Raw genomic sequence first — 16,901 nt, forward strand, 5'->3', positions numbered from 1 at the left:
AAGATCTGACCGGAAGCAACAGGTTATATGTCACAGTTGCGGTTTTTTTGTAGTCTTGTGTTAAGTGTAATGTTCTGTAAGCAAATGAAACATGGAGAAAGCTACATTGCTAAGTCAACAAGTGTTCCATAATCATATAGTTTCGAAATAAATGTTAGTAAACCAGTTTTAAGAGGTTACAGTAGAAGAGAGTTGTGTCAAAACCCACGAGAGAAAATTTTTTGAGCACAAAAGTTCTGATAAATTTCAAAATCATCAGGTTATTTGGGCCGATGAACTAAAATAATGGGCCCATTTGCCCATACTGTTTTAATCTCAATCCAGCATGGCCAGACACAAGGAAGAATATGATGACACGTGGCTGTAAACCAGTGGTTAAAACGATATCCAAATACTCGAAAGTGCAGATAAGGTGTTCTTTGTCCGAAAACGAAACCAACCAACCATATATATTCACAACCAATAATCATCACATCAACTTTCGTCTCTAAGAAACAAAATAAATAAAAAATGGCTTCGATGGGTGTTGGCTTACGTGTCACATCTCCTGCCGTTCTCGAAGGAAGCGTGAAGATCAACGGCTCTAGCCGTCTCAACATAACCGGAAGAGTGACGGTGCCTCAAAGATCAGGACTTGTCGTCAGAGCTCAGCAGAGCGAGGCGCCAGAGGGCGCCAGAGACTACTCGAAGGTCTGTGATCGGGCTCGTGGCTGCTGCTTTAGCCGGTGGCTCGTTTGTTCAGGCTGTCCTTGCCGATGCTGTTCCGATCAAGATCGGCCCTCCTCCACCTCCCTCCGGTGGTCTTCGTAAGTTAAACTAACTGATTAAGTACTATTCAGAGACGTCGTCTGATTAGGACAGAGAGACAGGTAGATAACACAATGTGTGTGTTTTGTTGGTGAGCAGCTGGACGGATAACTCAGACCAAGCAAGAGATCTGAGACTTGCGTTGAAGGAAAGGTTTTATTTACAGCCATTGCCACCAACGGAAGCTGTGGCTAGAGCCAAAGAATCTGCGAAGGAGATTGTGAATGTGAAGTCACTGATCGACAAGAAAGCTTGGCCATATGTCAGAACGATCTCCGTCTCAGGGCTTCTTATCTTCGTTATGACCTTTAACACAATCATCTCCGCCAAATCCAAGGATGAGAAGAAGTCACTTAAGGAACTCACCGGGAAGCTCTTCGATACCATCAACAACGTAAGTTTCTCACCTCACTCATAAGCTTATTTCAGTAGATTACTTGGAAAGCAAGTTTGTTGATGATTGATTATCTTTGTATAGTTGGATTATGCGGCGAAGAAGAAGAGTACTCCGGATGCTGAGAAGTACTATTCAGAAACTGTATCTACTTTGAACGATGTTCTTGCCAAGCTTGGTTAACCATTTCAATGTTTGGATTTTTCTTTGTAAATCTATTGCTTCTTGATTTTGTTTCCTGAGTACTTAAACTCAAATCCCTGAATCCGAATTTGTGTTTCAAGTTCTTACCCTTAAAACAATGGTAAATTTCTTGTGTATGCATGCTTTGCCTCCACCAAATAAATACTAAATTAAATTTAAATTGTACATTTCTTTAAATCATACTCCATCAGGTTAAATTTATAAAGATGTGCAATATGTTAAATCATAAATATTAAATTAAAATTAAAATCGTACATTTCTTTAAAAAAACGTATGTTAGGTGTGTAGTTTTAAACAAGACTGTCGATGAAATTTGTCTCCTTCTAGCTTAATCCTGTGTGATTAGAGCAGATTCTGTAGTCAGTGCCAGTGATATAACTTTAATTGGGCCTGAATAGTGCGGACTCAGAGGCCCATCTCTCATTTTTCATGTCACGTGTTTGTACTCTACTTCTCCCTCTACCCTAATCACCGCGCGCCACTTCTCCGTCGTCGTCGAGGGCCACTCGCTGTCTCAGTGAGTTCCCGATGACGACGAAATGCTAATTATTGGTTCTTCTCTTCGCACTATTCTATCTCCCTGTCTCTGCTGATCGGAAGCAGACATTGATTGAGCTTCTACGTCGTGATTTCTCCGACCTATGAGTATCTCCTCCGTCGCTAAGCGGTTCTCGCCACCGATCGTTTCCCTTTCAATCCGACATTCGTCTCAATTACTCGGAGAATCTCTCCCTCGTCGCCTCACATTGCTTCTACGATCATGCTCCGACCCAACCCTCCTTCGTCAAGGCAAGCAAGTCCACGCCTTTCTAATCGCTAGCAGAATCTCCGGCGAAAGCTACATCGACGAGAGGATCTTAGGGATGTACGCAATGTGTGGAAGCTTTTCGGATTGCGGCAAAATGTTTCACAGACTTGATTTGCCACGTGGCAGCACCAGGCCCTGGAACTCGATCATCACCAGCTTCGTTCGAGTCGGTTTAATGAATCAAGCTTTGTCTTTTTACTTCAAGATGGTGATGTTTGGAGTTAGTCCCGATGTATCCACTTTCCCTTGTTTGGTCAAAGCTTGTGTTGCTCTGAAGAATCTCAGAGGGGTTGAGTTTCTCAAAGATACGGTTTCTCGTCGTGGGATGGAGTGTAACGAGTTTGTGGCGAGTTCGTTGATCAAAGCTTACCTCGAGTACGAAAGATCGATGCCTCGAGTGAGTTGTTTGGTAAAGTAGGGAAGAGAGATTGTGTTATATGGAATGTGATGCTTAACGGGTATGCAAAGGGTGGAGATTTAGATAGTGTTGTTAAATGGTTTAGTGCGATGAGGATGGATGAGATTAGTCCCAATGTTGTTACTTTCGATTGTGTTTTATCGGTGTGTGCCTCTAAGTCGTTGATTGATCTCGGAGTTCAGCTTCATGGTCTAGCGTTTGTTTCCGGTTTTGAATTCGAAGGCTCCATCAAAAACTCGCTTCTATCTATGTATTCAAAATGTGGGAGTTTGATGATGCGTGTAAGTTGTTTCGGATGATGTCTCGTGCTGATACGGTGACATGGAACTGCATGATATCGGGATATGTTCAGAATGGGCTAATGGAAGAAAGCTTAGTTTGTTTCTCTGAGATGGTATCTTCACGTGTCTTACCTGATGCCATCACGTTTTCTAGTTTGCTTCCATCAGTCTCTAGGTTTGAGAGCCTTGAGCATTGTAGGCAAATTCATTGTTATATCGTGAGACGTAGCGTACCGTTAGATGTCTTTTTAACGAGTGCTCTTATTGATGCCTATTTTAAGTGTAGAGGTGTTTCGACGGCGCGAAAGATTTTCAGACAGTGTAACTCAGTCGATGTTGTTGTCGTCACGGCGATGATCTGGGTATTTGCATAACGGCTTGGTTACCGATGCATTAGAGATGTTTAGGCGGCTGGTTGATGTAGAAATAAGTCCAAATGAGATAACTCTGGTGTCTATTCTACCGGTTATTGGCGGTTGTTAGCATTGAAACTCGGGAGGGAGCTTCATGGGTTCATCATCAAGAACGGTTTCGACAAGAGGTGCAATGTTGGATCTGCTGTTATCGACATGTATGCTAAGTGTGGAAGAATGGATCTTGCTCATGAGATTTTAGGAGACTCTCCAAGAAGGATATTGTTTCGTGGAACTCGATGATCACACGCTGCGCTCAGAGCGATGATCCGAGTGCGGCTATTGATGTTTTCCGTCAGATGGGAGTTTCGGGGATAGGTTTGATTGTGTTAGTATCTCAAGTGTCCTCTCTGCTTGTGCTAGCGTATCTTCACAAAGCTTTGGGAAAGCTATTCACTGTTTCATGATAAAGCGTTGTTCACTTGCTTCTGATGTGTATAGCGAGAGTACGTTGATAGGTATGTATGCTAAATGCGGAAACCTTGAATCCGCAATGAACGTGTTCGAGAGGATGGAAGAGAAGAACATCGTTTCGTGGAACACCATCATCGCTGCGTATGGAAACCACGGGAGGTTAAAAGATTCTCTCCGTCTGTTTCGTGAAATGGTTGAAGACAACGGAGTACGTCCTGATCAAATCACGTTTCTTGAGATAATATCTTCTTCTTGTCACGCTGGTGATGTGGACCAAGGAGTTCGTTTCTTCAGATCCATGACTGATGATTACGGAATCCAACCGCAGCAGGAGCATTACGCTTGCCTTGTTGATCTGTTTGGACGAGCTGGTCGGTTGAAAGAAGCTTATGAAACCGTTAAGGGAATGCCGTTTGCTCCAGATGGAGGAGTCTGGGGAACGTTACTTGGAGCCTGTCGGCTTCACAAGAATGTTGAGCTTGCTAAAGTTGCTTCGAGGAGGTTAATGGATTTGGATCCGGGGAACTCTGGTTATTATGTTTTGATTTCAAACGCACATGCTGATGCTGGAGAATGGGGAGGTGTGACTAAAGCAAGAAGTATAATGAAAGAGAGAGGAGTTGAGAAAGTCCCCGGTACTAGTTGGATCGAAATCAACAAAACAAACCATTCGTTTGTCTCCGGCGATGAAAATCATCGTGACTATTCACATATGCATTCTTTACTAAATTTACTTCTCGAAGAGCTGAAGCTAGAAGGCTATGTTTCACAGCCTTACCTTCCAATGCATCCACATTCATCGAGAAAACTAAATCCAGCAGAGAAAGGAATGGTAGATGCAAACAACGTATAGGTATATTATATATCTTTTAGTCAGATTTAAACATTGGGTTAAGTTTTATGAAAAAGTGGTCTACAAATTTTTATTCAAGCATGGCCAGTGTGTGTCTGTTCTCGTGTTGAAGCAGTTGCAGAGATGTAGTAAGCAACAGCGAAAAGCCCGTGAATGAAACAGAGGATTCCTCCTATGGACAGAACCCGATGATGTGAAATCCCACAACCTCTCCTCGATCTTGAGTTTGCCATCGTCCCTACGATCAACAGGGAGAATGCAATTGCCAGTATGATCCTGAGAAACACACAGAAAAAGGATCTTTAGTCATATTAAAAAGGATTCACACATTGTTCTGTTTATGTAGTGTTTGGGCTTACCAGGAGAATATCAGAGAAGCCACGGCGAGCTGTTTGTTGGCAGAGGATTTTTCAAGGTCTTGTCTTGACACAACACAGAGACATCCACCTAGAAAATTAGCCGTTACATGGGCTAACACCAAAAGGATACATGCAGCTAAGCCGTAGTTGAAGGCGGAGTGACTTGGGTCTCTACACTCGAATATCCACATCTTCAAATGCTTCACCTGCATCTCCAAATAATCAAATTAGCGAAATCTGCAACTACTATAGAGTTTTGGTGTGTGTGGGTGTGTGTATGTAATGTACCTTATTCTGAGCTAATTCGGCTTCAATGCCAAGAATGCCAGCTGAAACATCCATGGCTAGGATCAAGATGCAGATGAAGAGCCCTACATTCCTTGACATTTTTCCTTCTTACAGCCTTTGATCCGCAATGAAACAAGTTCTTACCAGCAAACAAAGAAGAAGAAAGGGTTGTTGTTGTTGTTGTTGTTGAAGTAGAAACTTGCCCTTTGTATTTATGGGCGGATAGAGTTTTAAGCTTTACACTCTCTAGGTTGGATGGAATAAGAATAAAGTAGAACATCAGTTTCCTTTCTTGCATTTTTAGTAAAGATCATGTTAGAGAATAAAAGTTTAGCTGTGATCCTTGACGTAAAAACTTTTTTTTTCCATTGATATTTGAACTTTTATAAGTATTTTAAAGGACACATAATTCACAGAAATTATTCTAGAGAAAGTCTAAATATTTTTCGAGGCACTAATGAAAATTTATTAATGGCCATGTCCTCAAAAAGATCTCTTTTGGCCAATTGCTTAATTGTATGCTTTTAAATCCAATTGCTTAACTGTATTAGTGTTCTTTATTCCTGTCTTCCATGTTAATATTTGAAAAACTTTTTAATATTCGGATTCTTAACAAAGCAGCCAAGCAAAGAAGAAGAAACTTTTGCGGTTGGAAACGCTTAGTTCTCCCCAAATATGCGTCTTTCAGTCGCTTTGACCCAATACATTAAGATGGGCTGAATGGGCCAAATAAACAAGCTTCAAACAAAGCTAATAACGTCTCGTTGTCCATGTCGTGGCTAACGTCAAAAGAGTAACGGATTCTGCAAAGCACGAGAAGGCGGTGATGACATGTCTGATATTATGTGTTTCTTTGATGCTGTAAGAAAGTAAACATTTGTGAGACTACTGTGATATGGGATCTTTCTACTGTGATATGGGATTTTGTTAAGGCATTTGATGAAGCCATCAAAGATGGCGTTGATGTATTGTCGGTTTCAATAGGCGTGGGCGGACCTCCTTTTCGTCCATTTAACGTTAACGACATTGAGCAAAATCTTGAGATTGGGTCGTTCCATGCGATGACTAAGGGTATTCCTGTTACAGCTGGAGCTGGTAACTCAGGCTCTGAAGCTTACACTATAGCCAGTCCCGGCTCTTGGGTAGGGCAACATGGGCGGTTGCCCAGGGTCCATGAGTCCATAATTCTTTTAGTGTTATTCTATAGGTCCTTTTTAATTGGTTTGATTATTAAAAAGGCCCATAATTAACTAAATCTAATCTACTTACAAAAAGACATAACAACAAACAATCTGTGCGCTTATTATCATCAAACCCGGTTTAATGAGGACGCAACCAGTACACCTGCTCCAGAGCCCACCTAAATATGATATGATGTACCATTCACTAATAATAAAGATCCAGATTTATATTTTTTTTTAACAACATGACAGTTTTTTTTTGTATTTTTAATGTTGATTTTAGACAAAATTTAAAAGACATAATAATCAAAGTTTTTAAACCTTAAATTGCAAACCAAAATAATAAGTTTAGCTAATTGTTTTTAAAAAAGTTTAACATTCTCTTTAATAATTATATTAAATTAATTAATTAAAAGGTCTTTGAAATTTTTTTGCCCAGGGCCTTTCAACAAGTTAAGCCGGCACTGACTATAGCCTATAGGTAATGTAGCTCCATGGTTATTCACAGTCGGTGCAACCAGCCTTGACCGTACTTATTACGTAGACATAACTCTGGAAACAACTTAACCTTTATGGTATGTAATAACGTTCTTCCTTTTTTTATAACTTGTTTTTTTTTCAGTGGTGTTGGAAACTTACTGTCTTTATAAAACTTGAAAAAGTTATAAACCTCTAAACTATTAAAGTTTTTATGAAATGTTTATGACCTCTAAAATCTCAAAGACTGTTGTGCTTCCTAGTCACATACTAGTATGTTAAAAAACTGATCGTTTGTTTACTGCTCTGTGTCTCTTCAGTTCGCCAACGGTTAGAATAAGTGTTGGTAAAACGTTCGTGGGACATCCTAAATCAACTACAGCTGCAGGATTCTCATGTAGAGGGCCTAGTGCACACCCTCTCCTGCCATTCTCAAGGTTTTTCTTTTCTTCTTGTTTTGGAATCTTGACTGTCGTTTCAACAAGGCTGATATGTTAACGTTGCAGCCTGATATCGTAGCCCCTGGTGTGTTGCTTCTATCAGCTGACATTAATGACAACCAGGAATACCAATCAGATTTCGCTATAACTCAAGGAACATCCGTTGCCACTCCCGTTGTTGCCGGAATCGTCGTACTACTCAAATCTTTACACCCTGACTGGTCTCCTGCTGCTTTAAAATCAGCTATCATGACTACAGGTTCTTGAAAACCAAACCCTTGTTCTCCTTGCAGGGCCGGCCTTAAAATTTTGGGGACCTGTGAAAATGTCTATGCGAAATTTTTTTTTTTTATAAATTTGGGGGCCTAAAATTTTTTTTGGAAAGGCTTATGTTTATATAATATTTTCAAAAATTTTGGGAGCCTGTTGCAAATGTTTGAGCCAACATGGTCCAGGACTGGCCCTGTCTCCTTAGCTGAAAAAATAAATAATATTAAGTTATGTAAACTTCTAATCTAAAATTAGTCGGTGATAAACGGACTGATCCTTGTTACAAGGCTTTCTTTCAGCTTCCGATATGAGACTTTATCCTTAATATATAGGGTCGACCACTTATTTCCCCACGAGAACTATTGTATAGTGCTGTATGTCTCCGAAACTATTGCTTCTATCTGTTTGTCTCCGAGAATAAAGTTCAATTCCTATTTTCTCCCGAATATATAGTTCGAAACCTATTTCTCTCCAATCATCGAATTAGACGGTATACTATCGGTTCCGATCTATGATGTAAACCAGAGCCGAAATAAACCAAAATATAGTCAATTAACCATACCAAAACCCGACCCATTAAAATTTGTGAAAACCCCAAATCACAAAAATCAGTAAGAACCCTAACTTTTGAAATCAATTTTAATCTTTGTGAAGGTGATGGCTGGAGGTCGGAGCAACACGTCTGGAGATTCGAGGGGATCATCGTCTGGTCCTCGGCCAGAGGTGCTGGAAGATTTTTCAGTGTTCCTAAGAAATGTTGGTGTGGTGAGCTAATGGTGACGTTGACGTCCAATTCCGACTAGAATCCATACCAGAGATACTTGCGATGTTCATTTGCGGCAGAGAATAAGGTAATGTAATTGTTTCAGATAGTGCTTGGGATTTTTCTTTTTGATTATCAGTGTTGTGATTGTTTTTAATTTGTAGCTTCAAAATGATAATCACATCTTCAAGTGGGCGGATGAGGCTTTATTGAACGAGGTTGATAGACTTTTACTCATCTTCTGTGTTTTCTACAGCTCCAGAGATTGACGCCATTGATCTCTTATCCATTTCGCTAGCAATTTGGGGATTTTGCGTAAGGTCGGGTTCTGGGTTTACGTTTATGACGTTGGTTTTTTTTTTTTTTTTAATAATGAGGCTGGATCTTTAATCGGGTTTAAATCAGTCTTAATTGGATCTTAGTTGGTTAACTATCAATTTTAAGTGGTTTACGGTTTCGCTTGAAACAGTAAACCGATATTAAACCGTCTAATTCGATGATTGGGGAGAAATATGTTTCGAACTATATATTCGGGGGGAAATAGAAATATAACTTTATTTTCGGGGACAAATAGATAGAGGCAGTAGTTTCGGAGACATATAGCAGTATACAATAGTTATCGTGGGGAAATAGGTGGTCGACCCTAATATATAACGTCATTCTTTAGGGGGTGTTATTGGTTCATATATTTTAATGGATTTGAAAATACAAGTCAAATCTAGTGTTATTGGTTATGTGATTTTAAAATCAATATTCAATTCATCGTTATTGGTTATATGATTTTAAAATCTATATTCAACTCAATTGTTATTAGTTTTATGATTTTAAAACAGATTTTAAAATCAGGTGTTATTCAATAATAATAATTTGTTTGAAGATTTGATTTAAAATTAGATTTGAATGGATTTATGAATGATTTTAAGTTAAAAATACAAAGGAGCAAATATTGAGTTGAACCTTGATATTTTGACAAATCTGTATTATTGGTTTTCCTAATATCTTTTCGGCACCAAGTTTCGTATATATGTATTGCATACGTTAATTATAACAAGCACTCACAAAGATAAACGGTAGGGTGCTTGTAACATTTCCAATTAAAAACATTGAGCACTCATCACACTTTTGAAAGTTTTCTATTTTTCCAATTGTCCAATTTCCACATTTTCCTAGTTTTCTATTTCTATCGTAGTGGTCGGTCTATCATAGTTATATATAATATCTACTATACATTAGAAAATTAATACAAGAAACAAACACTTTAAAACCCTAAAAGAGCATCAATGGAAGAATCACAACAAGAACCACAATGTTAGCCGCAGCCAGTTACAAAGACGTTTGTTTTCTGTGTCCATGTAAAGGTAACGAGAACTTAAATGCTACAGTATGGTCTCTTCTATGCATCACATGGCTTTAACAGTTTCTTGTCTGGAACATCCTACATAGCCAATCTTTATCCCTTTAGGGTTAGTCTATTATGTATATACAGAGTGGAGGTTAATTCACTTTCATACGAAGATACAACTTGTATATAATGATGTAAACAGTGATATAAGAACCTGTAGGCACTATCGGGGGATAATAATATTAACACGTTATCATTAGGGTATCTCTCCTTAACTATTTGGCTGATTTACGATAATCCAGTTATTTTGATTTTGAAATCTATATCATTGATTCTGAAATCTACTTATTTGACTAAAATCTATGTATTTATCAAAAATTTCTAAATCCAAGAAAGAATCCTAAATTCATTAAAATACTACAACCAATAACCCCCACTTAACCTAATCTTGCGGTTTCTTGTTTTTGTTGTAGCGTGGAAGACCGATCCATTCGGGGAACCGATTTTTGCGGAAGGGTTACCAAGGAAACTGGCAGATCCATTTGACTATGGTGCAGGACTAGTGAACGTGGAAAGAGCCAAAGATCCATGACTAGTTTACGACATGAACCTCGATGATGACATCTTCTACTTCTGCGCCTCTGGTTACAATGATACAGCAATCACTGTACTCACCGGAAAACCCACAGAATGCTCGTCTCCCTTACCTTCTGTTATTGACGTTAACTATCCAGCCATCACGATTCCAAACCTTCAAAGGAGAAGTGACGGTCACGACTCGGTTTATAGAGCCGTGGTCGAGGCTCCGGAAGGTGTGAAGATTGCTGTTGAACCGGAGACTCTAGTGTTTAACAACAGCACGAAGAAACTTGGGTTTAGGTTACTTCTTTGGTAGCTTCACTTGGACTGATGGGACTCGAAATGTTGTCATTCCTTTGTCTGTTAGGAATCGTGTTTCGATGCTAAAATGTTATGTTATTTTGTTTTCTTTTATCTTTTTTTATAAAAAAAAACAAATAATAGGAAATGTAATCATATGAAATTATTAATTCAGTCGTTTCGTTTTGGCGAACACAAAAGAGAAGAAGAAAACTTTACCGCTGCCGATCTCCCTCCGTGGTGGGCCGTGCTCGTCACCGCCACTATGTGAGGGAGGATCTCCTCCGCCTCCTTAGTTTAATCTAAGTTTTATTTGGTTTCTTGTCTTTTTGGGTGAGGGTTTCCTTCTCAGTCCGGTGAGTGCTAGTTTGGCTCTGTCTCAAGTAGTCTGTGCTTGTCCCTTGGTGGCTTGTCTTCCTTGGTGCGTCGCTTGACATAGTACGGTGGTTGGTTCAGTTCTTGGTCCAGATCTACCGGATCTTGGGTTGATAAATTTGTAGGGTCTTGGAGTCTTTTGTGGCTGTTTCGGTGCTTGGATCCCTTTAGTATCTGTCGGTTTGGTGCGGAGGGGTATGTTTCTTTGAGGCTTTTTTTTTGCAACAGTGAAGCGTCCCGAGGATACTTTGGTTGCTACTGGCTTCTCTCCGGTGAAAAGGTCTGATTTGAGGTGTATTGTTCTTCATCCTGCTGTGTGGTCTGGTGGGTGGACCTGTTTCTGTTCTTTGGTTTGGTTGTCAAGCTCTCATGTGTTGGTGGTCTGTCCTTATTGGAGGTTCATCCTCGTTTCGTTTGGCTATCTCCTTGTAAGCTTCCGGTGGTTCTAAGTTTCATGGTTATTATCTCTTCCGTGCTCTCTTTTGAGCTCTCAGTAATGTGGGAATTTAAGTTTCGAAATTTGCCTGGTTGTTTATGTGCCCCGTGTGTGGGTTTAAGGATCCCTTTTTATGGGTTTTTGTTTCCCTTCTTATGGGATTTAGTTTCTGGGGATATCTTCTTCCTTCAGCTTATGTAGTAAACTATGTATTACACTTTGTTGTTCTAAAATAATCCAATTTGAGAAAAAAAAAAAAGGAAATGTAATCATATTCTCTTTCTTTGACTCTAACTGAAACCACATCAATAATAACAAACTGAGACTAAGATTCTCTCTCTCTCTCTCTCTCTTAACATGAGAAGCAGCTATATAACTCATGCCTTTTAACCATAAACAAGAAAAGAAACACTTCTGTGTGAAAATTATCGGAGAAGAAGGAAAAATAATGGGCGGAGGAAACAAATTTCAAGAACCAGTCAAGATTAACCGTAGGAGACAAGTAAGGAAAGAGAAGGAAGAAGATGAAGTCAATGAAAGCTTCAAATCGCCAAATCTTGAAGCTGAGAGACGTAGAAGAGAGAAGCTACATGGTCGGCTTATGGCTCTGCGATCTCATGTTCCAACTGTCACAAACGTAAAATCCACAATCTTAGATTTTTGTTCATTGTGTGTGTGTGTTTTGGTGATGATAGCTGTAGTTTTTGTTTTTCTTTTTGTTGTTATCCAGATGACTAAAGCGAGTATTGTTGAAGATGCGATTACTTACATAGGAGAGCTTCAGAAGATTGTTGAGAATCTTACAGAGAAGCTTCATGAAATGGAAGAAACTCCTCTTGAGATTTATGAACAACAAACGGTTCATACTATAAAACCTGAGGTTGAAGCTATTGATTTGAAAATGGAGATGAAGAAAACGGGAATCGAGGTTTTTTTTTATTTATCAGTCGGTTCTTGATTCCTTTTTTTTATCTTTCTTGATGATTTTTTTTGTTATTTTGGACAGGAGAATGTGCAGTTTTGTAAGATTGGGAAGAGGAAGTTTTGGTTAAAGATCACAACTGAGAAGAGACCTGGGATCTTTACTAAATTCATGGAGGTTATGTGCCTGTTGGGATTTGAGATCATTGACATTACTCTAGCTACTTCAAATGGAGCAATTATTATTAGTTCCTCTGTTCAGATACTTCAGGGACTATGTGATGGTGACTCTGTTGATCCTCAACAGACAAAGGACTTTCTGTTGGAAGTCATGAGAAGCAATCCATGAGTAATACATCTTGGAACTTTTCTAGCTAATAAAGATTTCCCTTGATTCACAATTTTTAATCCTAGTTTAATGTGAAATGATTCAGATGAAACAGAGCCTCATCTTATCTCATCTGTTTCTGCAAAATGTTGTTAATTAGCCTCTGTTTCTGCCTTAGTCCAGTGTTGATTGAACCTTCTAGTTAGTCCAGAGGCTTCTCTTTTCATTTTCATGTGATGCTGTGACCTGTGATAAACATAGATTGTTGCAGTTTCTTAGAAATTTGTTGTGCTCTATAAGAATGTGATTAATAATTTGGATTTTAATACGGAACTTATGTAAGTGGGTATGAATTCTGAAGGAGAATGAACGACTTGTGAACAAATTTCTCAAAACAAGAGGTGTATCTCAACATAAAAAAAAATTAATGAAAACTAATGAAAGAGGAGAGAGATAAGTTCTCATTTAGTAATATGTAAGATATCCCAAAGAACCTTAAATATGTTATAAATCAATTGGTGGACGTCCATAACCGGCCCGATCCATAACCGGCCCATACACTTAGAGAGAGACGGTCCAACCCTAGAGAGTGAGAGGCGGCCGCGAGACTTGGAGAGGAGAGAGACGGCTACAACTTGCCTATTTTCTAATTCGTTTATGTTTATGATTTGTAATCATTCCTATTATTGTATTTCCATTTATCTCTCTTGTAGTCCCTATATAAAGGGAACACTTATTCATTAATAATATACAGAAACTTACAGTTCTAAATCCTTAAGTTTACAACACGTTATCAGCACGATAGCCTCTAACACTCTGAGCCTAAAACCAAATCGCTAAAACCCTAAAACCCTAAATGAAAAGGAAACTACCTCGGAACTACGAAGAGGCCGTCCTCCCAAACCGTGACGACCCAGAAAACGATCAAGATATCAAATCGAAGCCCTGGCCAAGACAAATCAGTCAGTGCAAACCGTTTGTCGATCTGACCACCGACGCGCCTTCACGCACAGATACAGTGCGCGCCAACTTGCTTTAGAACCCTAATCCGAACCCGACGATACCGACGAACCCTAATCCGTTCGCGACTCCGTTTCCAGCTCGTGTCCACCTGATCAGCTCCAGCCCCAAGGCGTTCCTGATCCTAGACGAACTCAGCTCCATCCTACATCAAGGACAACTCGCGATCCGACAGCAACAGCTCCCGTTCGCATCAGCTCGCGATCCGATAGAAGCATCTCGCGTCCCAGTCAGCTCGTGTCCCGATCGTGTCTAAGCTCGAGGTTCATTCTTGGTGGTCCGGTTTCTACAAACAACTAAACTAAAGGTATTTTGAATTCTAAGAATATAATGAATCGAATTTGGTTGATTGTAAAGAATGAAACCCTAAAATATAATCTCTAAGATGAAAGCCATAGGATAATAGATCAATCCCTAAGCGAATAAATCGAAGCTCTATAAGTTCGATCCCCCTAAAAATCGAGATTGATCCATTGATCAATTAAAATCAGAACCTTAAAGGTTTTGAATCTCAAATCAAATCCCTTTGATCTAAGATCAAATTTTCGAAATCCCTAAACCCTAATTCGAAAACTATTGATTAATTAAAAGTGATTAATTGATTGATTGAGATTAAATTTGATCATCCTGAAATTGAAATTGCTTGTTAATAAAATCGAAACACTAAAACCCTAATTCTGAAAATCGATTTTGATTGTTTGAAATTGAACATTGATTGGTTGATTTGATCCCCTAGAACTATTGTTAGGATTGTTCAAACTCGAATCTGATTGTTTGGCTTGTTTAAACTAAAACCCTAATAACCTAGTTTAGATTATTTTAAAATCGAAATCTGAAACTACATATTAGTTAAACTGTTCTAGACTTGATCATACTCGTGGCCGTGTGGCCTTGTTGCATTCATACCATAACTTAATCACATTGATTGATTGCAATTACACTTAGAACTTATTCTAGGAATGGTGTTGAATTGAATCAAATAGCCGTGTGGCTTGATCTTTGCATGGCCGATAGGTTTGCTTGTTTTGATTGCATCATGAACTGATAGAAACGAACCATGTTAGGATTGCAATTACACGACAAACTAAATGCATAAAAACGAACTAGTTTACATCCATGGCCGTGTGGCTTGCTCATTGGCCGTGAGGCATAGATCTTGGCTGTGAAGGCTTGTTTGATTGTTTGAACATAAAACCCTAATCGTTTAAACATTAAAAACTATTCCTAAAAGATCTAAAAATATTAATCTATAACTTCAGATGTCGAAAATCAACAACCTTGATTTCGCTGCCCTAAATCTATCTGGAGACAATTACCTTCAGTGGGCGCTCGATGCTAAGATCATCCTGAAATCCAAGGGACTCGGTGAGTGTATCACCGAGAACAATAATGCCAATGAAAAGGATGGTTACAGAGCCATCTTGATCATTCGTCATCATCTAGCTGAGAGTCTCAAGGATCAATACCTAACCATTGAGAATCCACTAGATCTTTGGAATGAATTGAAATCGAGATATGATCACCAGAGAACGGTGATCTTACGAAAAGCTCGGTTTGATTGGACGAATCTGAGGATCCAAGACTATAAGTCTGTGGACGAATATAACTCTGCACTGTTTAAGATTGTTTCTAAAATGAAACTGTCTGGTGAAAGTATTACGGAATAGGATATGCTTGAGAAAACCTTTTCCACTTTCCATGCAAGCAATATGTTGTTACAACAACAGTACCGAGAGAAAGGTTTCAAAACCTATGCTAATCTTATTTTTTGTCTCTTGCTCGCTGAGCAGAACAATGAATTACTAATGAGAAACAGTCAGATGAGACCACTTGGATCAGCTCCACTACCTGATGCACACGCTACAGAGGACAATAAAGAGTCCAACCACGTCCAAGGAAACGGCCAGCATGGCCGTGGTCGAGACAAATCGAACGGACGTGGCCACGGTCGAAGATCCTTTGGCTGCAGGCGAGGAAATGGTCGAGACCATGGACGGGACTGTGGCTTATTTGGACGAGGCCATGGTTGTGGCCGTGGATCTTCTTTCAAACCCCAACACTCGACTAAATCAGAGAAATATGTGTGCCATAGATGTGGAATGAGCAATCATTGGGCTAAGACTTGTAGGACTCCCAAGCATCTAGTTGACCTCTATCAAGAGAGCTTGAAAGGAAAGAATCCTGAAGCCCATATGACTTAACAAGATGATGAAAACGACTTCAATCATGAGAGGACGATCTTATGGATTATGAAACTTCAGATTGTCTAAAAAAAAGCTGAAGATTAATTTCGACATTTGTAATCTAAATTTTATGTTCTTTGTTTTGATGTTTTTCATTTCTATGAACTTGTTTTATTAAAACTTAATAAAAGGAATGAATGATTTTTGAAAACGCCAATATGATTTGCGGTTATGTACACATTAAGGGCTATGGCCAGATATGTATAAGGGCAAGCATTTAGATGCTTTATATTCACCCAAAAAAATCCATTGAGATTATATAGAGATATAAGAATGAATGGTTTCCATATTGAAACAATGGGCGAAGGAAACAAAGAGTTTCTTCAGATATATGTATAAAATCGCCCAAGGCCATAAAAAAAAAAACTATACATGCATTCTCTATTGATCTAGACTATACCAAAATCAATATGATAGAGGCAATAGTCATGGTAACCAGAATGGTTTACCCACGAAATGGTATGACCGGATTGGCCATCCTGGTCCAAAACATGATGCGAAATTGATATTGGAAAGGGCACAAAGAGTTATCCCATAGAATCTCACGTGTGTAACATGAACCCAAGGGAAACTCATTAGGCCATGATGTCCCAAAGCACTTAAAGGTTATAGTATGTCCATGAGGGGGCAACGCGGACAAATCCGCACATGTCCATACTATATATAGCTTGGCTAAGTCCTTATATAAATATGTATTGGCCATTACCCATAGGTCTAAACTCTCAGTCCAAGGCTTGGGGACATACGAATTTACATGCATCTTAACTAATAAGCATCAGACCATTAAGTGAGCATAGATATTCTCATCTCAAATTTATTACGGGTCATGAGCCAGACATATAACATCTTGAGATATTTGGATAAGCCACCACAAATATATGTGCCGTCTAAGATGGATCTTTAGAAGAGGATGATGATGGGGATATATGTTGGATATGAATCTCCCACAAATAATGAAGTACCTTGAGCCAAATATGGGTGATCTAT

The 16,901-nt window shown here is 39.1% G+C and overlaps 3 protein-coding genes and 2 pseudogenes across 3 annotated transcripts; 4 read left to right on the forward strand and 1 right to left on the reverse strand.

Moving 5' to 3' along the window:
- The first annotated feature begins 446 nt into the window (after positions 1 to 446).
- On the forward strand, positions 447 to 1,525 carry LOC106428380 (oxygen-evolving enhancer protein 3-1, chloroplastic-like). Its single transcript, XM_013869127.3, has 3 exons — positions 447 to 806; positions 907 to 1,201; positions 1,286 to 1,525. Exons 1-3 carry the CDS (start codon positions 511 to 513, stop codon positions 1,382 to 1,384), a joined length of 690 nt encoding a protein of 229 aa, XP_013724581.2. The 5' UTR covers positions 447 to 510; the 3' UTR covers positions 1,385 to 1,525.
- A 426-nt stretch (positions 1,526 to 1,951) lies between these two features.
- On the forward strand, positions 1,952 to 5,579 carry LOC125580674 (annotated as a pseudogene).
- LOC125580675 (protein DESIGUAL 3-like) lies at positions 4,575 to 5,423 on the reverse strand. The gene is made up of 3 exons (XM_048745592.1): positions 5,240 to 5,423; positions 4,952 to 5,157; positions 4,575 to 4,868 (listed from the first exon to the last, which is right to left on the reverse strand). Exons 1-3 carry the CDS (start codon positions 5,336 to 5,338, stop codon positions 4,667 to 4,669), a joined length of 507 nt encoding a protein of 168 aa, XP_048601549.1. The 5' UTR covers positions 5,339 to 5,423; the 3' UTR covers positions 4,575 to 4,666.
- A 4,563-nt stretch (positions 5,580 to 10,142) lies between the features above and the next one.
- On the forward strand, positions 10,143 to 11,671 carry LOC125579782 (annotated as a pseudogene).
- Positions 11,672 to 11,781: 110 nt separating this feature from the next.
- Positions 11,782 to 12,847, forward strand: LOC106405361 (transcription factor DYT1-like). Its single transcript, XM_013845921.3, has 3 exons — positions 11,782 to 12,039; positions 12,133 to 12,330; positions 12,409 to 12,847. The coding sequence occupies exons 1-3, from the start codon at positions 11,782 to 11,784 to the stop codon at positions 12,670 to 12,672; spliced, it is 720 nt and encodes a 239-aa protein (XP_013701375.2). The 3' UTR covers positions 12,673 to 12,847.
- Positions 12,848 to 16,901: the final 4,054 nt, after the last annotated feature.

Source organism: Brassica napus, chromosome C1, assembly GCF_020379485.1.
Source record: "Brassica napus cultivar Da-Ae chromosome C1, Da-Ae, whole genome shotgun sequence".
NCBI lineage: Eukaryota > Viridiplantae > Streptophyta > Magnoliopsida > Brassicales > Brassicaceae > Brassica > Brassica napus.

What these genes read in the sequence shown, in the direction of transcription:
- LOC106428380 (XM_013869127.3), top strand. Translation starts at nt 511, where the DNA reads ATGGCTTCGATGGGTGTTGGCTTACGTGTCACATCTCCTGCCGTTCTC. An exon ending in ACCTCCCTCCGGTGGTCTTC is followed by an intron (nt 807 to 906) that starts GTAAGTTAAACT and finishes GTTGGTGAGCAG; the next exon opens with CTGGACGGATAACTCAGACC. An exon ending in TCTTCGATACCATCAACAAC is followed by an intron (nt 1,202 to 1,285) that starts GTAAGTTTCTCA and finishes ATCTTTGTATAG; the next exon opens with TTGGATTATGCGGCGAAGAA.
- LOC125580675 (XM_048745592.1), bottom strand. Translation starts at nt 5,338, where the DNA reads ATGTCAAGGAATGTAGGGCTCTTCATCTGCATCTTGATCCTAGCCATG. An exon ending in CCGAATTAGCTCAGAATAAG is followed by an intron (nt 5,158 to 5,239) that starts GTACATTACATA and finishes TTGGAGATGCAG; the next exon opens with GTGAAGCATTTGAAGATGTG. An exon ending in GCTTCTCTGATATTCTCCTG is followed by an intron (nt 4,869 to 4,951) that starts GTAAGCCCAAAC and finishes TGTGTTTCTCAG; the next exon opens with GATCATACTGGCAATTGCAT.
- LOC106405361 (XM_013845921.3), top strand. Translation starts at nt 11,782, where the DNA reads ATGCCTTTTAACCATAAACAAGAAAAGAAACACTTCTGTGTGAAAATT. An exon ending in ATGTTCCAACTGTCACAAAC is followed by an intron (nt 12,040 to 12,132) that starts GTAAAATCCACA and finishes GTTGTTATCCAG; the next exon opens with ATGACTAAAGCGAGTATTGT. An exon ending in TGAAGAAAACGGGAATCGAG is followed by an intron (nt 12,331 to 12,408) that starts GTTTTTTTTTAT and finishes TATTTTGGACAG; the next exon opens with GAGAATGTGCAGTTTTGTAA.